Below are 23,126 nucleotides of genomic sequence, written 5' to 3' on the forward strand. Positions count from 1 at the left end.
ATTACCCTCTCGCTGATGGCGCTGTACTTGATGGCTAGCTCGTCGCGGTCTGCTCTGCTGTGTGCCAGAAGGTCCTCGAGCTTGGCCAGCTCGTCCTGGAGGACCCGGTTTTCCTCTTGGAGGGACATGACGGACGACATGGCCCCTGGAGCTGCAAAGACCAGAACAAAAATATTAATATTGAGACATTCAATAGCACGAGGGTCAGCAACAAGCAGCTCTGGAGTTGCATGCGGCGCTTTGGTACTCCCTTATGTCTCCCTGGCGCTTTAAAAAAAATGTTTGATCGAAAGTCCTAACAAAACAGCTCCATGTGTCAGGACCAGAACGGACACAGGACCCAATTGCGTTATGTTTCTCACATGTTTTATTACAGGAAAGAGGAAGGGCTGCGCCCACGATCCGGCGTTCGCTAGGCACGGGAAGAAAGTCGCTCTCGTACTTGGATTATGATCTGAACACGGAAGTGGATCTTCCGTGGTGAGCGATGGCGGTGTCAAGGATGGAAAAACAGTTCGATGGCCGACACAGGAGAGCAAAAACGTGGTCGGGATTAAAAATGTGTCGTAAGTCGGGACGGGGGGAGCAGACATGGTCAAGATCAAAACGGGTCGTAGCCGGAGACAGACGGGAGCAAAAACGGGACAGGTGGGAGTCAGGGTGGAAAAAGGCTTGCCTAGTATACACTGAGGTTCGCAGACGGACTGACAAAAGGGGACATATAGGATTGCGTTTAAATAGGGAAAGGGAGCCAATCATAGTCTGCAGCAGTTGGCGCCAAAGGAGCGGGCACAGGTGATTCACATCAGTAATCATGACACTATGGCTAGCTCTTAGAAGTGAGCAACGGGAGAAAAGCTCTGATTAAAATATTCAAATAGTCCTACATATCTTTACTTTTTTTAACACAAAATAAGACGGAACAAAATTAGTATATTACAAGGAAATCAATCAATCTTGAATAAAAAGATAAATAACAGTAATGCAGGAGATATAAACAACTGAATCAACCACATATATTTGCTGAATAGAAAAAATTGTATTCTGTTCAATTGCCCTTTAACTTTAAACATTCTAAACACGAATGAAACAGGGAACATGAACTGATTTGAACATAACTTTTCTTGCTTACTCCTTGCTGCTAGAAAATAACGACCAAAATAAAACTAAAAACGTCAGAAAAATAATCCAAAAACGAACTTTACAATGAAAATACACCATGAAATGACCCCTGCAAAAAACGACTGATAAACGACCCAAAAAGGCCCGAAAATTGACTCGAAAAAAAAACCTAAAATGTAAACATTTGATGAATGTACTAAAAAGTATGAAAAATAATTGAAAAAGCACTGAAAGGTATGGAAAAAATACAAAAGATAAAGTAAAGTGTAAAGAAAAAGTACAGAAATAGAACTGAATAGTATGAAAGAAGTACTGAAAAGCGTGAAAAAGTGCAGATAGGGAGACAGTACACATCACTCAAGTATGAAAATAAACACAAAAACAACTAATTGCCAAAAAGCAACGAATACATTGACTGAAAAATGACACAACAAACCTGAGAACAAAAATTGACAGAAAAACGAAAAAAAAAATGACCGAAACTCGACCCAAAAAATAAGACCAAGACCACTTTGAAAAAAAAAAACAATTATCTTAAGGCAAGGGCCACAAACTATCCTCATGCACGTTAAAGACCCCTTCTCAAGAGTATTTAGTATCAATTTATGCATTGCCATTAACAGGAATAATCACTTACAGTCTTCGTTGAGGTTCTTGGTGACAATCTCCCGAACTCTCGCCGGCAAACACGTTGGGGGATCATCCGGCGAAGGACCCCGGACAGTCAGCTTCTTCTCCTCTGATAAAACGCTCTCCTCCAGCCTCTGAAGACCAAAAAGGGACATTTGGATATAAAACCGAGAGACGAGCTGCAGACGCTCAGTGCACATTGTGCGACGTAGCTCGGGGCAACGCAAACAACATAAGAAAATGATGATGGCGGTGGAATTTGTATTGCAGCTGCCAATAAATGACATGCAATCACATCCGAAGACGTTTGCTGGTTAGTGTGTATCAGTGTAAGATTCAGGTGGTGCTCACCTGTATTACAGATTCCAGTTTGTTGGGGTCGCCAACTCTGTTTTCTGCTACACTCGTGTCAGCAGACATGATAAAGAATGAGCTGTGATAGTTACAAATAATGATTGGAATCCAGTGTTTAGTTAAGCCGCGTCCATAGTGTCGGTGGACGAGTATGCATCCAGCTTGCCTCTTGCGCGAAGATTGAGGGCAGCAGGATTAGCCGGTTTAAAGGCACACAGCCCTCCACCTTCACCCGCCCACTTCCCTTTCGTCAGCAAAGCAAGGACGAGCCCATACGCCCACCACAAGAGGGTCAATAAATTGGAAATAACTTCAGAGGTTTGGGGGTTGCTGAGCACCCAGAGTCTCTGGCTGATGGTAAAACTTTGTTTTCATCTCAGCTCAAGTAATTTAGGATCATTCAACACTGTTCAGAAGAGTTACTTTCCATTCGTGAACGTCAAATGACACTTTGTGGTTAGCAGAAACAATATTACTACACCATGAATCTCTGCACTAGTGTTAGCATACATTGTCAGTGACATGTGTAAAATTCAGCACGCCCCAACAAAGACCACCTACTGCCTGAAGACTGTTTTGCATACAATTTGACATTTTCAATCCTGTGTTAACTTTGCCACCACAACTTTCTTATGTGCACCACTATTCAAAAGTTAAAAAGAACATGCTCTGGACCAGGGGTCTCCAACCGTTTTAAGCTGAGAGCTACTTTTTCTCACTAGCAAGTGCAAAGGGCACCCAGTTTGATGTGCATTTTTAAAATAACAATCATCCTCCCTCACAGCCACTCTCTCCCCATTGCCCGCTCCACCTAGAGCCTGACTCCCCCTTTTTTTTTTTAACAAATGGACACATACCCACTGCCTCCAGGAAACAACATCACTTTATCAATTTAACACTTAACAAGCTAACCTTGCTCGTTGCACAATCATGTACATTTGCTTTACAACTCGGAACTTTTTATCAGACCCCAAAAGCTTAATTTCAATTCTCTATTATGCTGCAGAATTGACACTATAGCTGACTTTGACTAAATTTACTGCAAGGGGGAAGGAACAAAGAAAGATGCTGAAATAATTGTTTGTGTTGTTAATTTGGTAAATAAAACGAAGTTGTTTTCACAAATTATCCTTGATTTTGTTGTTTTGTTGAGCAAGCGTGTGGATAAGAGAGTACTCGGTTGGTTTGGACACATGGAGAGGATGGATGAGGAGCGAATGTTGAAGAGGATCTACGGAGCAGAAGTCAATGGAAGGAGACCAAGAGAAAGGCCGCAATTGACGTGGATGGATGGTGTTACGAGTGCACTGGAGGAAGAGGACTAAATGTAGTGGAAGCTAGAGCTCTTGTTGGTGATAGGAATGAGTGGAGAGGTGTAGTGAAAGGATAGTGGTATGTTTGGACGCGTTCTAAGGGATGGGCAGGACACCCGTATGATGCGGCAGGGGTAAACCAGTGAAAGCTGTCGGGCCCTGTTGTTGAACAAAAGAGTGTGTTGTGTCACCCTGACCCGAGTGACATGGCCGCTTTCTTGTGTCCCGTTTCATCTGGAGGGACGAAAGCATGACCGACTTGAGTGCCGAGGTGCTTAACTTTTTTGGGTGTTTGGGCATTTGGGTTGGCCATGGTCCAAAAATGTTTGCGTGTGTTTTTCGCTATTTTTCCCCTTTTTTAAATTTTCTTTATTTTTGTATGTTTTTGTCCTGCTGTCGATCACCCCTCTTGAGGGATATGACCAGGGTAGATAGATGAAAATTTTGTTGTACAAAGTGTGTCTTGCCCCTGCCACCCCAGCGGGGATAAGCGGTGCAGAGAATGGGTGGGTGGGTTTATGTATGTATGGATGGATGGATGATTTGTCTTGCTGTGAGTAATAACGTGCCTTGTTACATTTTTAAGGTTTAATATCTTTTAAAAGGGGGCAGCACGGCAGCGCAGTGTTTAGCGCTTGTGCAGCACAGTTCATGTCATGGGAACCTGTCGTGGGTTCAAATCCAGCTCCGGACATCCTGTGTGGAGTTTGTATGTTCTCCCCGTGCTTGCGTGGGTTTCCTCCGGGCATTTCGGTTTCCTCCCACGTTCCAAAAACATGCATTTCAGGTGAATTGGTCGGTCCAAATTGTCCCTAGGTGTGAATGAGCGAATTAGTTGTCTGTCCCTGTGTGCCCTGCGATTGGCTGGCAACCAGTTCAGGGTGTTCCCTGCCCACTGCCCGGAGATGGCTGGGATGGGCTCCAGCCCCCCCGCGACCCTAATGAGGATAAGCGGTACGGCTAATGAGATGAGATATCTTTTAAAAGGGGTGATGGAAATAAACAGTACGGGGAGCAATGGCTAAGATTGACAGGTATGCTCTCACATACCTGTCAACCTGTACATTTTTGCCGTACAAAGTACGTTTATTATGGATTTTAAAAGGTGTACGACGTACAAGAAAATCTGTACGGAAAAACGCAAATTTGTCAATAATGGGTACCATCCAGTATACACCGACTATCACGAAACGGCAAATCAATCAAGTCAAATGAGTTCGCCGCGGTAGCCTCTATCTCGGTTTGTTTTTTTCCGTTGCAAACGAAGCGAGCGTTTGATGCTACTGTGCGCATGCGTCTGCTGCTGTAGTGCCTAATTTCGACTCCTCTGCAAAATCCTCCCCCCCTCGCACGAATGTGCATTCTGCTGCGTTTCCAACAATAGCAATCGTATTATATATAATAAGCTTATTAAAACAATAAAACATTATTTTGTTGTTGTTCTGTTTTTATTTTAATGTTTGAAATAAAGGATTCATTCATTCATTCAAATTTAAAATACAAGCATCAATGGTTGATATTGTGGTTTGATTTACAAAATAGAAATGCCTACTAAGTTTTCCCTCCCAAAAATATCTTTATTCACAAATTTGAATTAGTTATGGTGATAACAATTGTTCCTGATTTTTTTGATTTTTTTTCTTATTTTATTCTTTATTTTATGATTAAGAATATGCATAGAATGATATAACGAAACACATGTACAATATAACATGTTAAACTACATAAATAAACACGTTTGAAAGAAAATATGATGTAAGCTTATTTTGTAAGGCAAATTACGAGTTTGTAAGGGTATGGAGCCGTGGAGGTTGTCAAGGTATGCTCTCAAATTAGGAAACATGATCGTTTAAGCTTTAAAACACGTGGAACAATTATGTATTTTACATTTCCTGTGTGCCTTGACGTTTTTAATGAAAAAAAGGCCTTTGCTCAAGAAAAAGGGGTTAGATACTAAAAAAATACATATTTTAGTCCATCTCTATCGTCGGTGACGTTTTGTCAACGTTATCATTATGGATTCACAAATATCAAGCAGCGTTCAATTTATTTCATTTGCAGGGGTTAACTAGCTAGTTCCATAACATGCATTATGAACAAAATTTGAATGAAAGTTCCTCGTTATTGTCAAATTGCTACTTCCCATAAAAAGAAACTTGCAACAAAATAAAACATGACGTGTTGCTTGCATCAGTCTTAAACATCAAAATAATTCCTGGGACGTCTCGTATAAATTATTGTGAGACTATTAAATGATTAACTTAAATTGAACTTGTTCTCCGGTGATGCTAACGAAGGGACAGTTGCATTGACGCGAGACTGGCAGCTAACAAAAGCGGCGTGCAAGCGCGCTGCTGTTGCTCGGGAATGCGCATGTGCAAGTTGCAGAAGTTGCCACCGTCCTCACCTAGTTCAACAATTGAACAGTTGTCCTCCTTCGGGAAATGTTGAAGGTGGACGGCAACGAATCACATCCAGGCGGCCAACGCGACATCCGTGGTTGCGTTGCAGCCCCGATCGTCTGCTTCCGAAATGAACCCTTACGCTTCTTTTTCCGGGGAGGGACTTTTTCGCATTACACGCGTAAAGTCATGAGATATTTCAGGAAAAAAACAAAAACAAAGGGGTAACAATAATTATTACACTAGCAGTACAACGTTAGCTGGCTGAATACTTGTTTAAAAACTTCCATTCGATGCTTTACAATATCTGCTAAGAGTGCAAACTTTGTCCACAGAAAATCAATGAAATGCTCCTCTCTTGCCCGATAATGCGCATGTGCGGGATGCAGGCAGTCGCCTTTAAAAAATAATCTACAATCAAGCTTTTATTTAAAGAAATCATTTTAAATGTTGCGTTTTAATTTGTATTCCTTTACATGCAGCATGGTGAAAAAAGCAAATGGCACTACTTGGATAAAACGAATTAATATGACATACGGTTGTCTCATCTCATTAGCTGCACCGCTTATCCTCAGTAGGGTCGCGGGGGTGCTGGAGCCCATCCCAGCAATCATCGGGCAGTGGGCAGGGGACACCCTGAACTGGTTGCCAGCCAATCGCAGGGCACACAGGGACAGACAAGTCGCTCGTTCATTCACACCTAGGGACAATTTGGACCGGCCAATCCACCTGAAATGCATGTCTTTGAAATGTGGGAGGAAAGCGGAGTGCCCGGAGGAAACCCACGCAAACACGGGGAGAACATACAAACTCCGCACAGGAAGTCCGGTAGCTGGATTTGAACCCACACAGGAGGTTCCCGAGACCTTAGAACTGTGCCGCACACGCGCTAACCACTGCGCCGCCTTGCTGCCCACCTACGGTTGTAAAAGTAAAAAAAAAAAAACATTTTATTAAAGGGACTGTGTGTATTATTTGATCGCTAGATGACGTTATAAGACAATGTATTTTGCACCATGCTGCGCAGCAGCTCAAAATATTTCAGCAGGTCACACCTCCACGCTAGATGCCAGCTCTTTTCTGAAAGAATGGAACCGGGACCTCTCACTGTGCGCAGGCAGGACAACGGTATCAGAAGAATATTACTGAACAATCCCAAAAAGAGGAACGCTCTGTCTCCGTCCATGCTGGAGTCTCCTCGAGAGGACATCCTGGCCGAAAATCTGAGAGTCATAATCCTTTCAGCTGAAGGTCCTGTGTTTTCTTGCGGGCACGACTTGAAGAAGCTAACGTCAGCCCAGGGCCGAGAGTATCACACACGTGAGTTTCACACATGGCCAGCTGCGATGTGGCTGTGGCGTCCGAAAAATCTACTTTTGGAACCCTAGATGTCAACATGGGGCTCTTCTGCTCCACACTGGCTGTAGCTATCGGTCGAGCCGTGCTCAGGAAGGTTGCCATGGAAATGCTCTTCACGGGCACTCACATCTCATCCCTGGACGCTTTATTGCACGGTCTGCTTAGTAAAGTAGTTCCAGAAGAGCAACTACTGGAAGCAGAAATATCAGCTATCGCACAGCGTGTGTGTCAAGCCAGCTAACATGTGGTGGCCCTCAGCAAGGCCACCTTCCAAAGACAAATATCTCAAGGTCGAGATGCAGCGTACGCCACAGCCTCCAAGGTGATGGTGGATAACCTTGCTCTACCAGCCGGCCAAGAGGGAATACAAGCCTTCATTGAGAAACGCAAGCCAGTGTGGAGCCATCAAGCTGGAATCGTTTGTGACTGATAAATGCTACTTTGTTCTGGTTAGATTCCTCAAACAATCCAGAATCTCTGTTCGTGCCTTAAAGAGATGAATTGTGAAGACAATGGACTTCTAATGTTCTGAAGTTGCCTAATGGCAGGTTTATTGTAAGGCTATAATGGCAATGTATTACTAATGTAAATAAAGTGTTTACAATTGAAGACATGATGAGTAATCACTTAAGAGTACAGTGCGTCATTTGAGGTGTCCTTAAAACGTTGAAAGTAGAATATTTTCTCGATTAAGAATGTGTTAAAGATACCCAACTGAGTTCAAAGAGCCACCTGCATATCTGATTGTATCTTTCTTCAAGCAAAGCTGTTTGGGCGGAACACATTGAGTAGGAGGATTGGAGAGGTCAGAGATGAGGTGGAGAGTTTATTCCTGCTCATCCCCACGTTTTTCTTCTATTGGTTAGAGCCTGGGTCATCAACGCGTGGCTCAGAAGTAAATTGAAAAAAGAAAAGAGGAAGGAAATATATTTTTCTTTAAATCTGTGGTCTGTGCAGCCCTTTGAGACTCCTTGTGATAAAGGGCTATACAAATAAACATGACTTGACTTGACTGGTTCAGAACTAAATGCATTGTAAAGTCCCTTTGTAAAGATGCTCTTGAAGTTGATGCTTCGGCCGAGTAAAAGAGTGGCATTTAGAGGTATTCACAATGAACTTTTTTTCCGAAAAGACACAGAACGTGTAGTTTTTCTCCTAGGGGCGATTTAAGGTCCAGAGCTTTGGTAAATCCGAAGCACCCAGAGTGCCTGGATGTTTTTTCCCTTTCATTTCACTTATTTAGGATCTGTGTTGGGCACGTTACTTTCAAAAAGTAATTAGTTATAGTTAATCACTACTTCTTCCAAAAAATACACTGTCCTTAATTTTTTTTTAAAAAACCCCAGTGAAATCCAGTATATTTTTTATTTACAGAGAGGTTTACAATTTATACATGTTTTCCGAAAGGCACTTCAAACACAGTGCAACTTTAAATGAGATTTCATTTTTGGTAAAAGGCACACAGACGAGGGCACACAAACTCAGGGCGAACGACAGACAAACATGAAAACGTGAAGTTGTAATAGCTCTTTAGCTAAATGTGAAAAGGTGAAACAATTCATAAAAATAGCAACGTATCCATAAATGAGCTCAGAAATGCAGGAACTTCTAAAAATAATCCCGTTAATAAACACAAATTCTACCCGTCCCAAAAAAATAATACTAAAAATGTTCCCACGACCTGAAAAATGGCATTGACCGGATGTTTATAACTGATGCATTTAAATTGATTATCAAAAAACGCCATGTGATTGTCACTAACAAAATCCCGGCGATTGAGGCTAAAACAACCATCGCAAACTTTGGAGGTTTCCCAACTCTTTAAAACAAACAAAAAACGGAATCCCTGCTACATAGGGGAGTAAAAAGGGAAGATCGTAAGTACAAAAACATTTGTAATGACCCTCAAGGGGTGAGTGCTTTGACATTATTGGACCAGTTTGCCCTGTGTTCCATTTCTTTTCCTTCACAATCTTCCCTTCCACGGAATGTCCACAATCAGAGTGTCTGTGCATTTGTCCCACTCAACTGAACTGCACCCAGCCTGAGTTTGTAGAATCTTTACTCGAGCTGTTAACAAGAAGCACATAAGAAGGTGATGGTGAAAAACAAGGAAAATCGAAATACAATTGAGCGAACAAATGGTAAATTTAATAAGGGAACTATCCCTGATCTCTGCAAAACTTTGTACTGATAAAAAATTACCAATTGGCTTATAAAATACAGTGGCTTGCAAAACTATTTGCCCCCCCCCCTCGAACTTGACCATTTGCCACATTTCAGACTTAAAACTAATTTCTTGTGAAGCATCAACAATAAGTGGGATATAATCACGAAGTGGAACACACTATTACATATTTCAAACTTTTTTTAACAAATAAAAAAATTAAAAAGTGGGTGTGCAACATTATTCAGCACCATTGAGTTAATACTGTATAGCGCCACCTTTTGCTGCGATTACAGCTGCAAGTCGCTTGGGGTATGTCTCTATCAGTTTTGCACATCGAGAAACTGATCATTTTGCCCATTCCTCCTTGCAAAATAGCTCGAGCTCAGTGAGGTTGCATGGAAAGCGTTTGTTAACAGCAGTTTTCAGTTCTTTCCACAGATTCTAGATTGGATTGAGGTCTGGACTTTGACTTGGCAATTCTAACACCTTGATAATTGTAGCTTTTGCTTTATGTTTTGGATTATTGCCTTGTTGGAAGACAAATCTCCGTCCCAGTCTCAGTTCTTTTGCGGACTCCATCAGGTTTTCTCCTAGAATGGTCCTGTATTTGGCTCCATCCATCTGTCATCAATTTTAACCATCTTCCCTGTGCCTGCTGAAGAAAAGCAGGCCCAAACCATGATGCGTCCACCACCATGTTTGACTGTGGGGATGGTGTGTTGAGGGTGATGAGCTGTGCTGCTTTTACGCCAAACATAACGTCTTGCATTGTTGCCCAAAATTTCGATTTTGGTCTCATATGATCAGAGCACTTTCTTCCACATGTTTGGTGTCTCTCCCAGGTGGCTAGTGGCAAACTTTAAACGACACTTATTTGGATATCTTTAAGAAACGGCTTCCTTCTTGCGACTCTTCGATAAAAGGCCAGATTTGTGCAATATACGATTGATTGTTATCCTATGGACAGATTCTCCCACCTCAGCTGTAGACCTCTGCAGTTCATGCAGATGATCATGGGTCTCTTGGCTGCATCTCTGATCAGTTTTCTCCTTATATGAGCTGAAAGTTTAGGGGGACGGCCCGATCTTGGTAGATTTGCAGTGGTCTGATACTCCTTTCATTTCAATATTATTTCTTGCACAGTGCTCCTTGGGATGTCTAAAGCTTGGGAAATCTTTTTGTATCCAAATCCAGCTTTAAACTTCTCCACAACAGTATCTCGGACCTGCCTGGTGTGTTCCTCGTGCTTTATGATGATCTCCGCGCTTTAAACAGACCTCTGTGACTATCACAGTGCAGGTGCATTTATACAGAGACTTGATTACACACAGGTGGATTCCATTTATCATCGTAAGTCATTTAGATCAACATTGAATCATTCAGAGATCCTCACTGAACTTCTGGACAGAGTTTGCTGCACTGAAATTAAAGGGGCATGATAATTTTGCACACCAATTTTTTCGTTTATTTGTTCAAGAAGTTTAAAATATCCAATAAAGTGTGTTCCACTTCATGATTATGTCCCACTTATTGTTGAAGCTTCACAAGAAATAACAGTTTTATATCTAGATGTTTTAAGTCTGAAATGTGGCAAAAGGTCACAAAGTTCAAGGGGGCCAAATAGTTTCGCAGGCCACTGTATATACCTTTTTTTCTCATGTAACAGATTTTCAATCATTCATTTAAGTTGTAGAACTTACTTAGAGCCTGCAGATGTGAAATCCCCCCACAAGTCAGCGTTGGGTTGAGTTACAGGAACAGGAGACCCAAAGTCTAAAAGAGGGACTAAAATAAAGGCACATTAAATATGAGTGCTGAAATTGGCACATACACATAAAATAATGGTTGCACCATATTGTATTTACATGTATGAGTAAACAACAACCCCTTTTAAATATACGTGGTACTACTTAGATCAAGTGTTGGAAACCTTTTTGACTCAAAAAAAAAAAAACCATTGATAGCAAAATATTCAGTTTTTTTTTTGGGGGGGGGGGGGGAGGCTCATCATATATTTTGGGGCGGCAGTAGCTTAGGAGGTAAAGCGCTCGGCTCGGGATCAAGAGGTCGCAGGTTCGATTCCCGGCTCCTCCGTGTTGCATGTCAAAGTGTCCTTGGGCAAGACACTGAATCCCTAATGCCCCCGATAAGCAGGTAGTTGCCTTGCATGGTTGACGCTGCCAGAAGTATGTGAATGGGTAAGTGTGAAGCACATTGTAAAACACCATTTAAATGCATTTACATTTAACCATTTAAGAAGAAATTCAACAAAACTGCCAAACCAGCTCTCCAGACAAACCCTCGTTCTACAGCGCATTTTATTTCACCTTGTGACGCTTGATAAAATCATAATGCCTCCGCCCCATATTAAAAAAATACCCAAATTAAAATTTCTCTCTATTTCGCAGTTACTTAAGATCTCTGAAGTTCATTTTAAGTTTATTTCGTCATGAATAAGTCACTAATACATAACCAAAGACTTAAAACGAGAAGGTAACAGAAGTATTATACACGTCATGGGTCTAAACTTGGGAATGGAGTATTTATTTGTCCTTTATTCTGTTTTACGAATGTGACTTTTTGACATCTTTGAAATCTACAAGCACTCATTTTAAAAGTCTTGAAGCACGTGGTTTATTTGTCTTTTTTTAAAAAACTTTGATAATAACGGAGGTGTGTTTAGATCAAACAAAAAGAGAGAGAGAGAGAGAGTCAGTCATAGAAAAATACAGCTCCAGTTGCTTTCCAGTGGTGTCTGGCTTTTGGTGACATTAGGTGGACTTTTTAAAAACTGCAGGGAATTTTTCTCTTGTGCTTCTCTCAGTGTTGTCTCGCCGACCGGGTTAAAGCCCTAGACGGGCCGCATGTTTGACACCCTTGGGCTGAGAGAATCATCAATACAAATCATAAAAACCTTTCTTTTTACCAATTTCAAGGTAGAAAAGCACTACAGCACTCCGAGCGCTAGAGGCAAAAATGCGGTGTAGTACTCCCAGCCTAAATATGTTAAGATTTGTGAAGTTAAATTTATCTCCAGTGGTCAAAGGGAAAATCGTAAGTTTCCTACCCCTGCCAGAGCTAATGACATTTTCAGAGAAGAAATATAATCACCAGTATTTGTTTGTGGCTGTGCAGGTGAGACTGTATGCTGGCTGCCAGGAGGCGGTATAATGCCGGCTGCCTTGACGCCTGGAGGTGGTGGGAGCAGCCCCCCAGCCACAGGGCGTGGTTTCACACCAGACGTGTCCTTCTTCTTGATGTTCTATCACAGTAAAATTGCCAATTTTCCAAATGTCATTATCCTGCAGTAAAAAATAGAACCATAGTGCTTGAGGAATATGCTCACCCCAATGCTGATCTTGATGGTTTCCCCCTCCTTGAAGCTGAGGTCGAGTTTCGGTGCGGCGTTCTGGGTCGCCTCCATTTTTGCCAGCTCACCTTCTTGCTTAACCCACCTTTTGAAATATGAAATATTTACTAGGGCTGTCTCGAACGACTATTTTAATAGTCGACTAGTCTCCAAGTATTGAAACAATTATTCGAATAGTCAGACAATTGTTTTTAATCCTATAGGTACATTGTGTAATATTTGACCCCCAGATGGGACTGCATTGTCTAATGCTAACGAAAACAAGTCCCAAATGAACACAGCGTAGCAGGAAGATGGCGGACAGGCATTTCGGCGACTCCTAGGTATGGATTGAGCTATGTAAAAGAAATAGAAATTTTTCGACCTAGGATTATTTATAGAAATAAACATCAGTTCATGTATTTTTGCCTGTTATTCAAATCAATGTATTTTTACTGAATGGTTGTTTATTTGGACCACTGGGAGGCACTAAGTATTGTACACTGTCCCTTTAAATTTAGCATGAAGATGATTCAATTAGGGCTGTACGGCAGCGCAGTGGTTAGCGCGTGTGCGGCCCAGTTCTGAGGTCATGAGATCGAACCTCCTGTGTGGAGTTTGCATTTTCTCCCCATGCTTGTGTGGGTTCCAAAAACATGCATGTCAAGTTAAATGGCCGGTCCAAATTGTCCCTAGGTGTAAATGAGCGAGCGCGTTGTCTGTCTCTGTGTGCCCTGTGACTGGCAGGCAAAAAGTTGAGGGTGTCCCCTGCCCACTGCCCGAAGAGAGCTGGGATGGGCTCCAGCAACCCCGCGACCCTACTGAGGACATGCGGTGAATATAAAGGATGGATGGATGGATGATTTAATTATGAAGCAAATGATAATTAACACACAACAATGGGTACAATGACATTAATGGATCTTTTTGAACGTACTGGGGATTCTTTCAAAGATTAAATGTCGAGACATAATACATACGTAAATAAAGCTCTGTTGATCTTTTTAGGAACAGGCATATAATGCATTAAAAAAACAGTTAACATTTTTACCCCTGTAAATCTAATCAGGCTCATTAGCAGCAGTACAACAGTAAATAAAACAAATATTATATGCATTTTGTAAACTACATTCAGCAGTCAACAGCAAAGTCTGTAACAAAAGAACTTTACGATTCTCAACAGTTTGAAATCAAACCGTTTTAACAACTGACATTTGTCGTTATCGTTTTAACAAATGACGTTTGTTCTTAGGACATTTAATTTCAAATAAGTTTGTCAGGCATAGTCTGGCATAACAATCAAGCTCTATTTTATAGTAAAATATACGCATATAAAATATACAATGGATGTCATCAAAACCTTAATGGCTGACATGTTACTTGAATCTTACCGAGGCGAGTCAGACTCAGTTTTGTTCAACTGTCTGACTCATTTTTTTAATGCTCTTGCATTACCATGTTACTTCCAAGATAAATCTGTTTTGCAAACTTTGTGCATGAAAATGTGTCCGACGAGAGAAATCAACATTGGCATTCATTGTCGACTATTTCTATAATCGGTTTTGGTTAAGCCCTGGCACATTTAGTTGAATAATGTCCTATCTCCAGTTTTACAACTGTGAATGTTGCATAATAAAAAATGGGTGTGTCAAAATCTTAAGAAACATAATTTGAGAAGTCTTAAAGGGAGGATATCTTCCTCTTCTTAGCCAAAGCGGCCATGACTCAATATTGTCATGAAAAGGCTTGTAAAAAGCAGATCCATATATTTTGTTTAAATGTATTTGATTACTTAGTTTGTAACTGGATAATTTATCCTTTAATTCTCATGGTTTCACAAGGCTGTTTCTATTACAAAATGCCCCTTCTAGCAAAAAAAGATATTGTGTGCATTTTGGCTACATTTTGAATTTTGAAGTATGCGACTGAGTCAACTTTGCGCACCTTGAAATACACATTTCACACAACGAAGTGTTTGCTTAACTTACTTAAAATGATCTTGCAAAGCAACATTGAAATCAAAGGAGTCTCCCCGATCAGCAAATCCCAGACCAATGAAAGCATGGCGGCCTACAAAATAAATTATTAAAATGAACAACGGAATGCTTGAACAAAATGTGTAGCAGTACAACAAAGTGACAATCCTTTTTAAAAAAAACATAGATGTCTTACCATTCCCATCCTCTATCCGGATCACAAAGTACCTACTGGAGTCTGTGACGGCTTCAACGACGCTGCCCGGATACTGTTCAACAGGAGCTTGGGCAAAAAGCTCTCCTGCAAACATAAACAAATTGCAGTAAACACTCAAGTATTTAAACATTTTTCACGATTGAAACTGATTCGGACATGTACACATGTTTGCCATTTTCCAATCACCTGTGTTTTTATCCTCCAAATTGATGTAGGCCATCTTTCCTTTTGCGGTGATTTTCATTCTCCCGCTCCATGCAGGTTCATCCAACTTCCAGTCGGCAGCACTGAAAATGAAGGGGGAAAATGAAATGCTCAATGAAAACCTGGAGATAAATCTAGGTGCCATATACATGATTCGCTACGTCAGTGGTCACCAACCTTTTCTGTAGCACAGCCCAAATAAATGTCTGACAAAATTTTCATGGCCTGGACCATTTTAAAATTAATAATATACACTGGCTTGCAAAACTATTTGGCCCCCTTGAACTTTGTGACCTTTTGCCACATTTCAGACTTCAAACATCAAGATGGTTGGGCTGCTTCCAGATGTGGGCTTTCATATTTAAGCATCTATCTGAACAAATTCTGCCATTACTTGTTGCCAGAGTCAGAACTCCCTGAGGCCTTTACCATCTGTTCTGCAGGCCTTGAGGCATAAAATAAGTGACGATAACGATGTGGATTTAGTCAATCAGATTGCAAGTTAGCGTGTGAGGGCCTGCTAGTCAACAGTTTTACAAACTATGATTTGCTAGGGCAGGGGTGGCCCACCTAGTCATCGAGAGCTGCATGTCCTGCGTGTTTTGGAGGTTTCTGTTCTCCAACTCAGGTGATGGAAATTTTCAGGTTGTTAGAAAGCTGCGTAGGAGCTTGATAATGATCCAGGTGATTGGAATCAACTTTATTAGAGTAGATGAACTTCAAAAACATGTAGGACATGCAGCTCTCGAAGACCGTGTTGGCCACCCCTGGGCTAAGAGGTGTTACGGGAAGTATCACTATGAAACTGCGAAGAAAAAAATCCCCGTATCGACTGCTTCTTTCGAATGGACATTTGCAGCCTCAAGTCAAAATAAAAACCTATGCCAGAAATACAACAGGACAGGCTCAACTTCTAGCATTAGCCTCGATGGCGATAGAAAACAACTTCATGATGGAACCGAAATGCACAGATAATCTGTATGACAGGGTAAGTGACATTTCCTTTAAGAAAGAAAGGAAGATGGATTTTGTGCACAAATAAAAAATATCTGTCAGTAAATGTGGCCATATTCCTAAATAATATTGCAATTTTACAAGGTTATTATCCATGCTTTTTGTCAGCTGTAACTGCAGTAAATATTTTAGAGATATTAAATACCAATTAAGGTTTGGATAGATTCAGACGGACTAAGGGCTTAGATGTGAAATGCTGTGAAAGCCACTGTTAAGAAATCAAACTGAACAGTTCACCACGGTTCACAGATCTCTTAACCAACAGGGATGTAGGGGAACTACATCCTCTGGTGTGTCTTGGGCAAGTACCACCTGGCGGGTGTTTTATTTGGGGTGGGGGTTTGCTCCCCCACATAAAACAGACTGGTTTCCATGGTCACCGGTAGCAAGAGAATCCTCCGGATCTGACTCAAGATACAGAAACGTCATCATCTGGTCGCCATTGTATTTTAGTGTAAAGTGTCATCTTGCTCTTCAGAGGTAAGATGGACCTTTGGCATTGACAGGCAACGGCATGTAATACAGAACTTTTACAACAAGATTCAAAAAATAATACTTTAAAACTTAATTCTCTAGCAATTGGAAGCCAGCAAAACAATTTAATATTGTTTTCTCCAGCATGTTCTGAGTTCACATTCGTTCTTTTGAGATCACGTTTTAATCCATAGAAAAAAGATTTGACAAAAGCATTGGAAAAATTCTGAAATGTCCATGTCTGGGTGAAGTCCTGAACATATTCGATGAAATATTCAAAATGCAAATTAATTGATTGCACTAAACAACAAAAAAACTGATACTCATTGTAACCTAACCCAAATCAATGATGACTGATTTTGTGGGAAAAATAAATCTTAAGTGACTGTTTACACGACTACGACAATAGCGCATGAATTTAAATGTTATTAAGGCGTGTGGGTTTTATATTTATTTAGATTTTGAGAGGCGAAGACGTCACAAAAAGAAAATCTAATTGTTGACGTGAGGAAGATGTCCGATAATGGGCGCACTTGCTATATTTTAAGCTAGCGATTTGACAGTTCCGGGGGTCTCGTGATTCGAACTTTGTCTTCTTACCGGTAGCCACGGTTGGACGCCCGCGGGGGAATCCGGTAAACGTGAACCTCGGGCTTCACACACAGCATCGATTCATAAATGTTGTTTTCTGCCATTTCGTCAACTGTCACTTAGTAAAACTTCCGACTTTTTGCTGCACACCTCAGCGGCTTTCGTTCAGAGCGGACAAAACTTTGAGTTGTTGATCTGCGTGTTTGCCACAGCGCCCCCAGTGTTCAGGAGAATAAATGCACACGTCGGCCTGTAAAGAAAAATCTAGTACAGTATTCTTTTCAGGGGTTGGGTTCCAAAAACTTCCTGCAACAGTCTAAACCCGCGAAGTAGAAAGCTTAATTTAAAACTCAAGGACACAATTTTCAGGCTCATGTATTTGTCTAATCAATAGAATAGAATAGAATAGAATATGCCTTTATTGTCATTGTACAACATGGGATATGCTGTGACAACGAAATTGGACGGCTCCAAACAAAGAACAAATAAACAATAAACATACTGTACTTGTTTAAACTTTGTTTATCTTCTGTACTGTCAAATTATATTTTTTAAAATAACTGCTGTTTCATACACAACTCTATAGATTAAGGACGCAATCCACTTTAATGACACTGGCTGGCAACCAGTTCAGGGTGTCTCCTGCCCACTGACCGAAGAAAGCTGGGATAGGCTTCAGCACCCCTGTAAACAGATAATGGATGGATGGATGGATAATTTGCTGCCATCATTCTGACGTCAGGAAAAACTGCATTCTCCTTCCAGTTCTGTCCCATCGAAATCATATATTTTTCCATCATCAAACATTTTTGAAAAGGCGCCAGGGAGCCACAAATGAGTGCCAAAGACCTGCATCTGGCTCCAGAGCACCAAGTTTAGCGGGTCGAGAGGTAGATGAAAAATGGTGCGGTTTGGTCACTCTGAGTCTCCGTGGTTTGTACTTTTAATTGTGCTTATTCACTCTCATTTTCAGTTGCACGATACAACAAAACAACATCTAGTGGTCAAATTAAACACAAAAGGCAAGATGTGAAGGAAAGAATGAAGAATAGAAAAGAAAAGAAAGAGAAAGGGGAACAGGGAAAAAGAAAAGTAAGAAAATAAAGGGAAAAAAGAGAAAACAAGGAAAAACAGAAAAAAAGCAAAAAAAAGAAGAAAAATACAGGTTTTTTTTTTGGTGGGTCCCCCATTACATCAAGATGGCGGACAATTATGTAAACTAAATAGTGCAAATTATACCTATAGCGATACTACAGAAGTTCTCCAATGGAAATATCAAAAAAATACTACAAAAATAAAACTACTGAACTACAAAAATACTGCAAAAGTACTACAGCTTTACAACAAACATTCTTACATGGAATTACTACAGAATACAACAGAGAGTACAAAAATACTCAAAAAATACTACAGTAATACTCCAAAAATACTATAATCATAAAACTACTGTAAAAATACAAAAATACTACTAAAATACTACAGATATACAAAAAAAAATCTACTTTCAAAATACAACAAAAGTACTACAGAAATACTAAAAAAATACTACTATGGAAATATTACATAAAAAATACTTCAGAAATACAACAAGAATAGTACAAAAATAAAACTTCAGATACACTACAAAAAACTACAGAACTATAATAAAAATCCAACATCAGAAATCCCTAAAGTAAATAACAAATTAAGTGCTTAAAACAGGGACCTAATATACTATTTTGTTCTAATTGTGGTCGTTTCAAAACCAGTATTATATGTCACATGCGCCCACCGACTCCAAATAGTTGCCCACCCCTGGAGTAGAATATGGAATGAGTTCTAGTAGGAATGCAAATGATCAAGTACTAGTGGGCCCCAAATCTAATTCTGCTTTGGGCCCCCATGAAGGCTTGGGCTGGTCATGACGCCCCTTTAAATGCAGCCCTAGTGGGATGTGGATTAATTCATTAGTGATTTATTTATTCTTGATCTTTTTATTTTAGATCTTGAGTAGTGTTTCAAAAAAAAAAAAAACATTTTCATCAGAGGTTTTCTTGCGGAACCACAAATTTAGCTCCAACCTCAGCCAGCCCTACATCTGACAGCCCCCCAGTAAATTGAGTTTTAGACCCCTGGTCTAGTAACAGACAAGACATAAACTCCAAAATTATGCACGAAAAAATGAAAATTTTCTAATCTCTAAACTTCTGCATAACCTCCACCTCTTTGCCTTTAATGAAATGGCCGCCGCCTGACTGTACAAAAGCATTAAAGACAATGTCACGGTTGCCTTGGCACCCAATTGGCCCCGCCCATGTGGCGCCAGCTGCGGCTCATTGACAGATTGGCTTTCCGGCTATTTAAGCTCAGTGCTCTCATTTTTTCCTCTGTCAGTCCGTCAATGAACCTCTGCCCCGCAAGACGTGGGTTTTGACTCGGTCCTGTTTCCTTTTGGTATTCCCTGTCCGGTATCGTTTCAGTTTATTTTTGTCCTGTTTAATATCGGTTTCCAGTTTCGTTCCAGTCTATTTTTGACCTGTTTATTATTCTCTCCAGCTTTCGTTCCCGTCTAGTTTGTCCTGTTTATTTTCGATATCCTGTTTACCGGTAATTATTTATCCTGTCAGTCCCGTCTTGTCCGGTATTGACCTCATCTGTCCGATATCAAATCTGGCAATTGGTATTGATCTCGTCTGCTTCTGGCTTCCTATCATTTCACGCCAGACTGCTGGCTAACGTGCACGACTCGCTATTTCGTTCTCGGAAATAAACACATAAAAATGCAAGACAGTTACGTATCCATGGGTTTATTAAAGGGATGTTTTTCCATCAGGATTCTTAACATGACATCAAATAAATCTTACGCTACTGACGCTGTGAGAGAACAGAGCATCATGAGATCAAAACTCAAAAAGTGAAAGTTCATTCTGTTGAATGGCTTCCTCTTTGTAGCAATGGCAGAATTGGATCTTCTAGAAGGGGTGTCAAACTCCTCTTGGCCACTTCATGGAAAAAGCATTCTCACAGGATCCGGAATAGTAGAATTAAAAGAAAGACAAAGAGAGAAGGGTAGAACAAGATATAAAAAAAGAAAGAGAAAGAAAAAGGGGCTGAAAAAGAGAGGAAAGACATAAAATAGAGTGGAGAGAAAGAGAGATGGAGAAAAAGAAGAAAGGGGGTAATAAAGTGAAAATAATAGAAAATAAAAAGATGAAAGAGAAAGAAGGCTAAAACAAGAAAAAAAGGGAGACAGCTAAGGAGAAAGGAAACACAAATATGAAGAGAAAGAGGAAAAGAAAAAAGAGAAAAGGGAGAAAGTACAAGAGAGTGAGAAAGGAAATAAAGGGAGGGAAAGAGAGGAGAGAGAATGAGGGAGAAAAAAAGAGGGTAAATGAGAAAAATACATATAAAGAGAAAGGAATGGGGGAAAGAGAGAATGAAATGGAAAGAGACAGACAAAAAAGGAGAGCCATAGAGAAAAACAAGAGGAAGAAAAAGAGAATGAAATGGAAAAAGAAAAAAACAAGAGAAAGAGCATGAAATTGTGAGAGAAAGAGAAACAACAAAGAGACAAGTAGAGTAAATGAGAAAGGGAGAGAGAAGTGAGAAAAAGAGAAAAGAAATAAAGAGCAGGAGAAACTGAAGAGAGCAAAAGAATACAGCTACAGTTGCTTTGTGAGTGGCAACTGGCTTTGGCGACATCCAGTGGACATATTTAAAACTGTAGTTTTTTTTCCCTTGCGCTTCACTACGCGTTGTATTGAGTGTCAGATTAAAACCCTTGACGGGCCAAACCCTGCCTTCGGCCTCATGTTTGACACGCCTTTCTTACAAAAATCCATCAGGAGTCTCCATGTTTGTACCTTGCTCAGAAAGGATTTGAATGCAATTGTCAATGTGGCAACGATACAGGTGTAGATTTGGAGAATGAATATGCTACCCTGAGTTTTGCGATAGCAATAGAGACTTAGTAGCATATGTATACGACCTTTCCCCAGTTTCAAGGTGACTGCTACTTGCCACTCAGAAAAAAGCAAAAACCATGCATATTGAAAGAGGCTGTTCCATTCAGAAGTGTTGCAAAGAAAAAAAAACAGTCAAAATAGAAACTCAAGTACATTTTTTTGGGAACCTAAATGAGTTCTAAGCGAGGTAATAAGCTGAAAGCAGAGTGTTATATTTGTAATGTCCATAACGGGAAATAGGAACTCTACAAAATTAACTTTTGACAAAGTGAATATCGTTCTAACATTACAGCATTATTTTTCATCTTCTTGAAAACTTGTCAGATTTACGTTCATTTTATCTTAATGGATATTCGAACGGTTAAAACTATCAAATATAGCTTTTTATCTAGGAGTGACAAGTACAATTTTGGAACACTCCTGAAGACTTTGGTAACCAATTGTTATTTTCTGAACCTATTCCACATTTTCTTGTGCAATGGGCATCGGATGAAAAAGAGCATTTAGGATTTAAGGCATAAGTGGGTCCCATATTTAAAAAGAATGTGTTAAATGGCTAGCTGTTAGGAACATTTTCATGATTTGCAAAAACATAAAATGACATTTGGCTATACCACCAAAATTCATATATAAAATATCTGGTGTGAAATCACATGATGGTGGACAAATCATCCTGTATACGGTTGCCTAGACAACCCCTTTGACTGCCAATTATTCTTATGGCGAAGTCTGATGATTTGCTGAATTCCCTGACTGATTGGCCGCAGTTCCAACAAACAAAATGCACTTCCATTTTCCAAACACTTCATAAAGTCATAAAGATGTACTTGTTTAAACTCTATGAAAGGTGTATCGTAGTTTCCGGTTTAAAAGGCGCACCCAAAACCTCCAATTGGCCAGAAATTTGAACGTGTGCGCCTCATATGCTGGCAAAATTGGAAATATTAATCAGTAACATTGAATGCAACTGTAATCGAACCCGGATCACAATGGCAGAATCAGCTAATTCTATCCACTACACTACTAGGGATATAGACAACACATGAAGAGGTATTAGGGCTCATCCCATTATCACACTATTTTAGTCACAGCTCAAACTAAACATTGAAGGTGACAAATTTTTAAATACGGTCAGCCATTTGCTTTACATCTTTTAGGCCGACCAAATTACTTCACACAATGCCTCTCGCCTCATTTTGTTCCGAACGACCAATTTACTTCCCACAATGCCTTTTTTTCAGTTTTGAATCTTGTGCGCTTCGTAAAGACTTTGTAGGTTGGATATACAGTACTGCATTTCAGTAGTACTACAGACCGGATTAATATCTGACAATATTCCCATGGCCCGGCCCAATACTAGAGTCAATAATTTGGTACCGTGACAAAATAAAGTGTGATGATGAGATAAAACCTCATATCTGTGTCAATAGTATCCCAAGTGGATAAGGATCAAATATGGGTTTGAAATATGCTTGGCCTGGACGGATCTATTGACAATAACAAAGATGTTATATAATGAAATTGTGAATATGTTTGATTTTCGAGAAGGTTTGTTCAAACCTCACTTTGTGTTTGCTGTTAAAAACGTAATATTGGAATATAATATTGTGAATGTGCTTAATTGCTGTTGAGATTGTCATGATTGTTTTCTGTTTTTAGTGTCAATAAATTTGTTCAAACCAAAAAAAAAGCTAGGTCCTTAGCTTGGCCTTAGCAAGGCTTTAATGCTAGAACCTTAGCTTAGCCTTAGCTTGGCCTTTGATTTTTGCATTCCGGAGATGGAATAAGAGCTTGCTCTGTCCACTCCACGCATCGGCCCGGTATTGCAGTACCTCCGGGAACGGTGCATTTGCAATGATCGCAGCAAGGCTATAGGGCTAGGACCTTAGCTTGGCCTTTTGGCTGAGAGTAAATGTCCCGGCTCCTAGGCTTTGTAGCGTATTAAGAACTGACCGATAATGGATAATGAATAACGAAGAAAGATCAATAACCCTTAAAACCCCCCCT

The 23,126-nt window shown here is 40.3% G+C and overlaps 2 protein-coding genes and 2 pseudogenes across 2 annotated transcripts in view; 2 read left to right on the top strand and 2 right to left on the bottom strand.

Moving 5' to 3' along the window:
* Positions 1 to 2,267, bottom strand: part of crocc (ciliary rootlet coiled-coil, rootletin) — a 51,437-nt gene extending 49,170 nt beyond the window's left edge. Inside the window, exons 1-3 of the mRNA XM_088338323.1 lie at positions 2,104 to 2,267; positions 1,760 to 1,886; positions 6 to 151 (exon numbers count right to left, since the gene is read on the bottom strand). Of these exons, the coding sequence (XP_088194449.1) occupies positions 6 to 151; positions 1,760 to 1,886; positions 2,104 to 2,172 (342 nt within the window). The 5' untranslated portion in view covers positions 2,173 to 2,267. The remainder of the gene's footprint in view (positions 1 to 5; positions 152 to 1,759; positions 1,887 to 2,103) is intronic.
* A 2,954-nt stretch (positions 2,268 to 5,221) lies between these two features.
* On the top strand, positions 5,222 to 7,610 carry LOC148364238 (enoyl-CoA hydratase domain-containing protein 3, mitochondrial pseudogene; annotated as a pseudogene).
* Positions 7,611 to 8,531: 921 nt separating this feature from the next.
* necap2 (NECAP endocytosis associated 2) lies at positions 8,532 to 17,377 on the bottom strand. Its single transcript, XM_088337171.1, has 8 exons — positions 17,185 to 17,377; positions 15,079 to 15,179; positions 14,872 to 14,976; positions 14,688 to 14,769; positions 12,697 to 12,805; positions 12,462 to 12,612; positions 11,051 to 11,135; positions 8,532 to 9,250 (listed from the first exon to the last, which is right to left on the bottom strand). Exons 1-8 carry the CDS (start codon positions 17,277 to 17,279, stop codon positions 9,205 to 9,207), a joined length of 774 nt encoding a protein of 257 aa, XP_088193297.1. The 5' UTR covers positions 17,280 to 17,377; the 3' UTR covers positions 8,532 to 9,204.
* A 5,441-nt stretch (positions 17,378 to 22,818) lies between these two features.
* LOC148364240 (U2 spliceosomal RNA) lies at positions 22,819 to 22,973 on the top strand (annotated as a pseudogene).
* Positions 22,974 to 23,126: the final 153 nt, after the last annotated feature.

Source organism: Urocampus carinirostris, chromosome 6, assembly GCF_059441175.1.
Source record: "Urocampus carinirostris isolate Australia breed hairy pipefish chromosome 6, RoL_Ucar_1.0, whole genome shotgun sequence".
Taxonomy (NCBI): Eukaryota; Metazoa; Chordata; class Actinopteri; order Syngnathiformes; family Syngnathidae; genus Urocampus; species Urocampus carinirostris.

Bases quoted from the DNA above. Each gene is read 5' to 3' on its own strand.
- necap2 (XM_088337171.1), bottom strand. From the start codon at position 17,279: ATGGCAGAAAACAACATTTATGAATCGATGCTGTGTGTGAAGCCCGAG. The intron at 15,180-17,184 runs GTAAGAAGACAA...CTTCATTTTCAG, and splicing joins GCGTCCAACCGTGGCTACCG to TGCTGCCGACTGGAAGTTGG. The intron at 12,806-14,687 runs GTAAGTTAAGCA...ATATTTCAAAAG, and splicing joins GCTTTGCAAGATCATTTTAA to GTGGGTTAAGCAAGAAGGTG.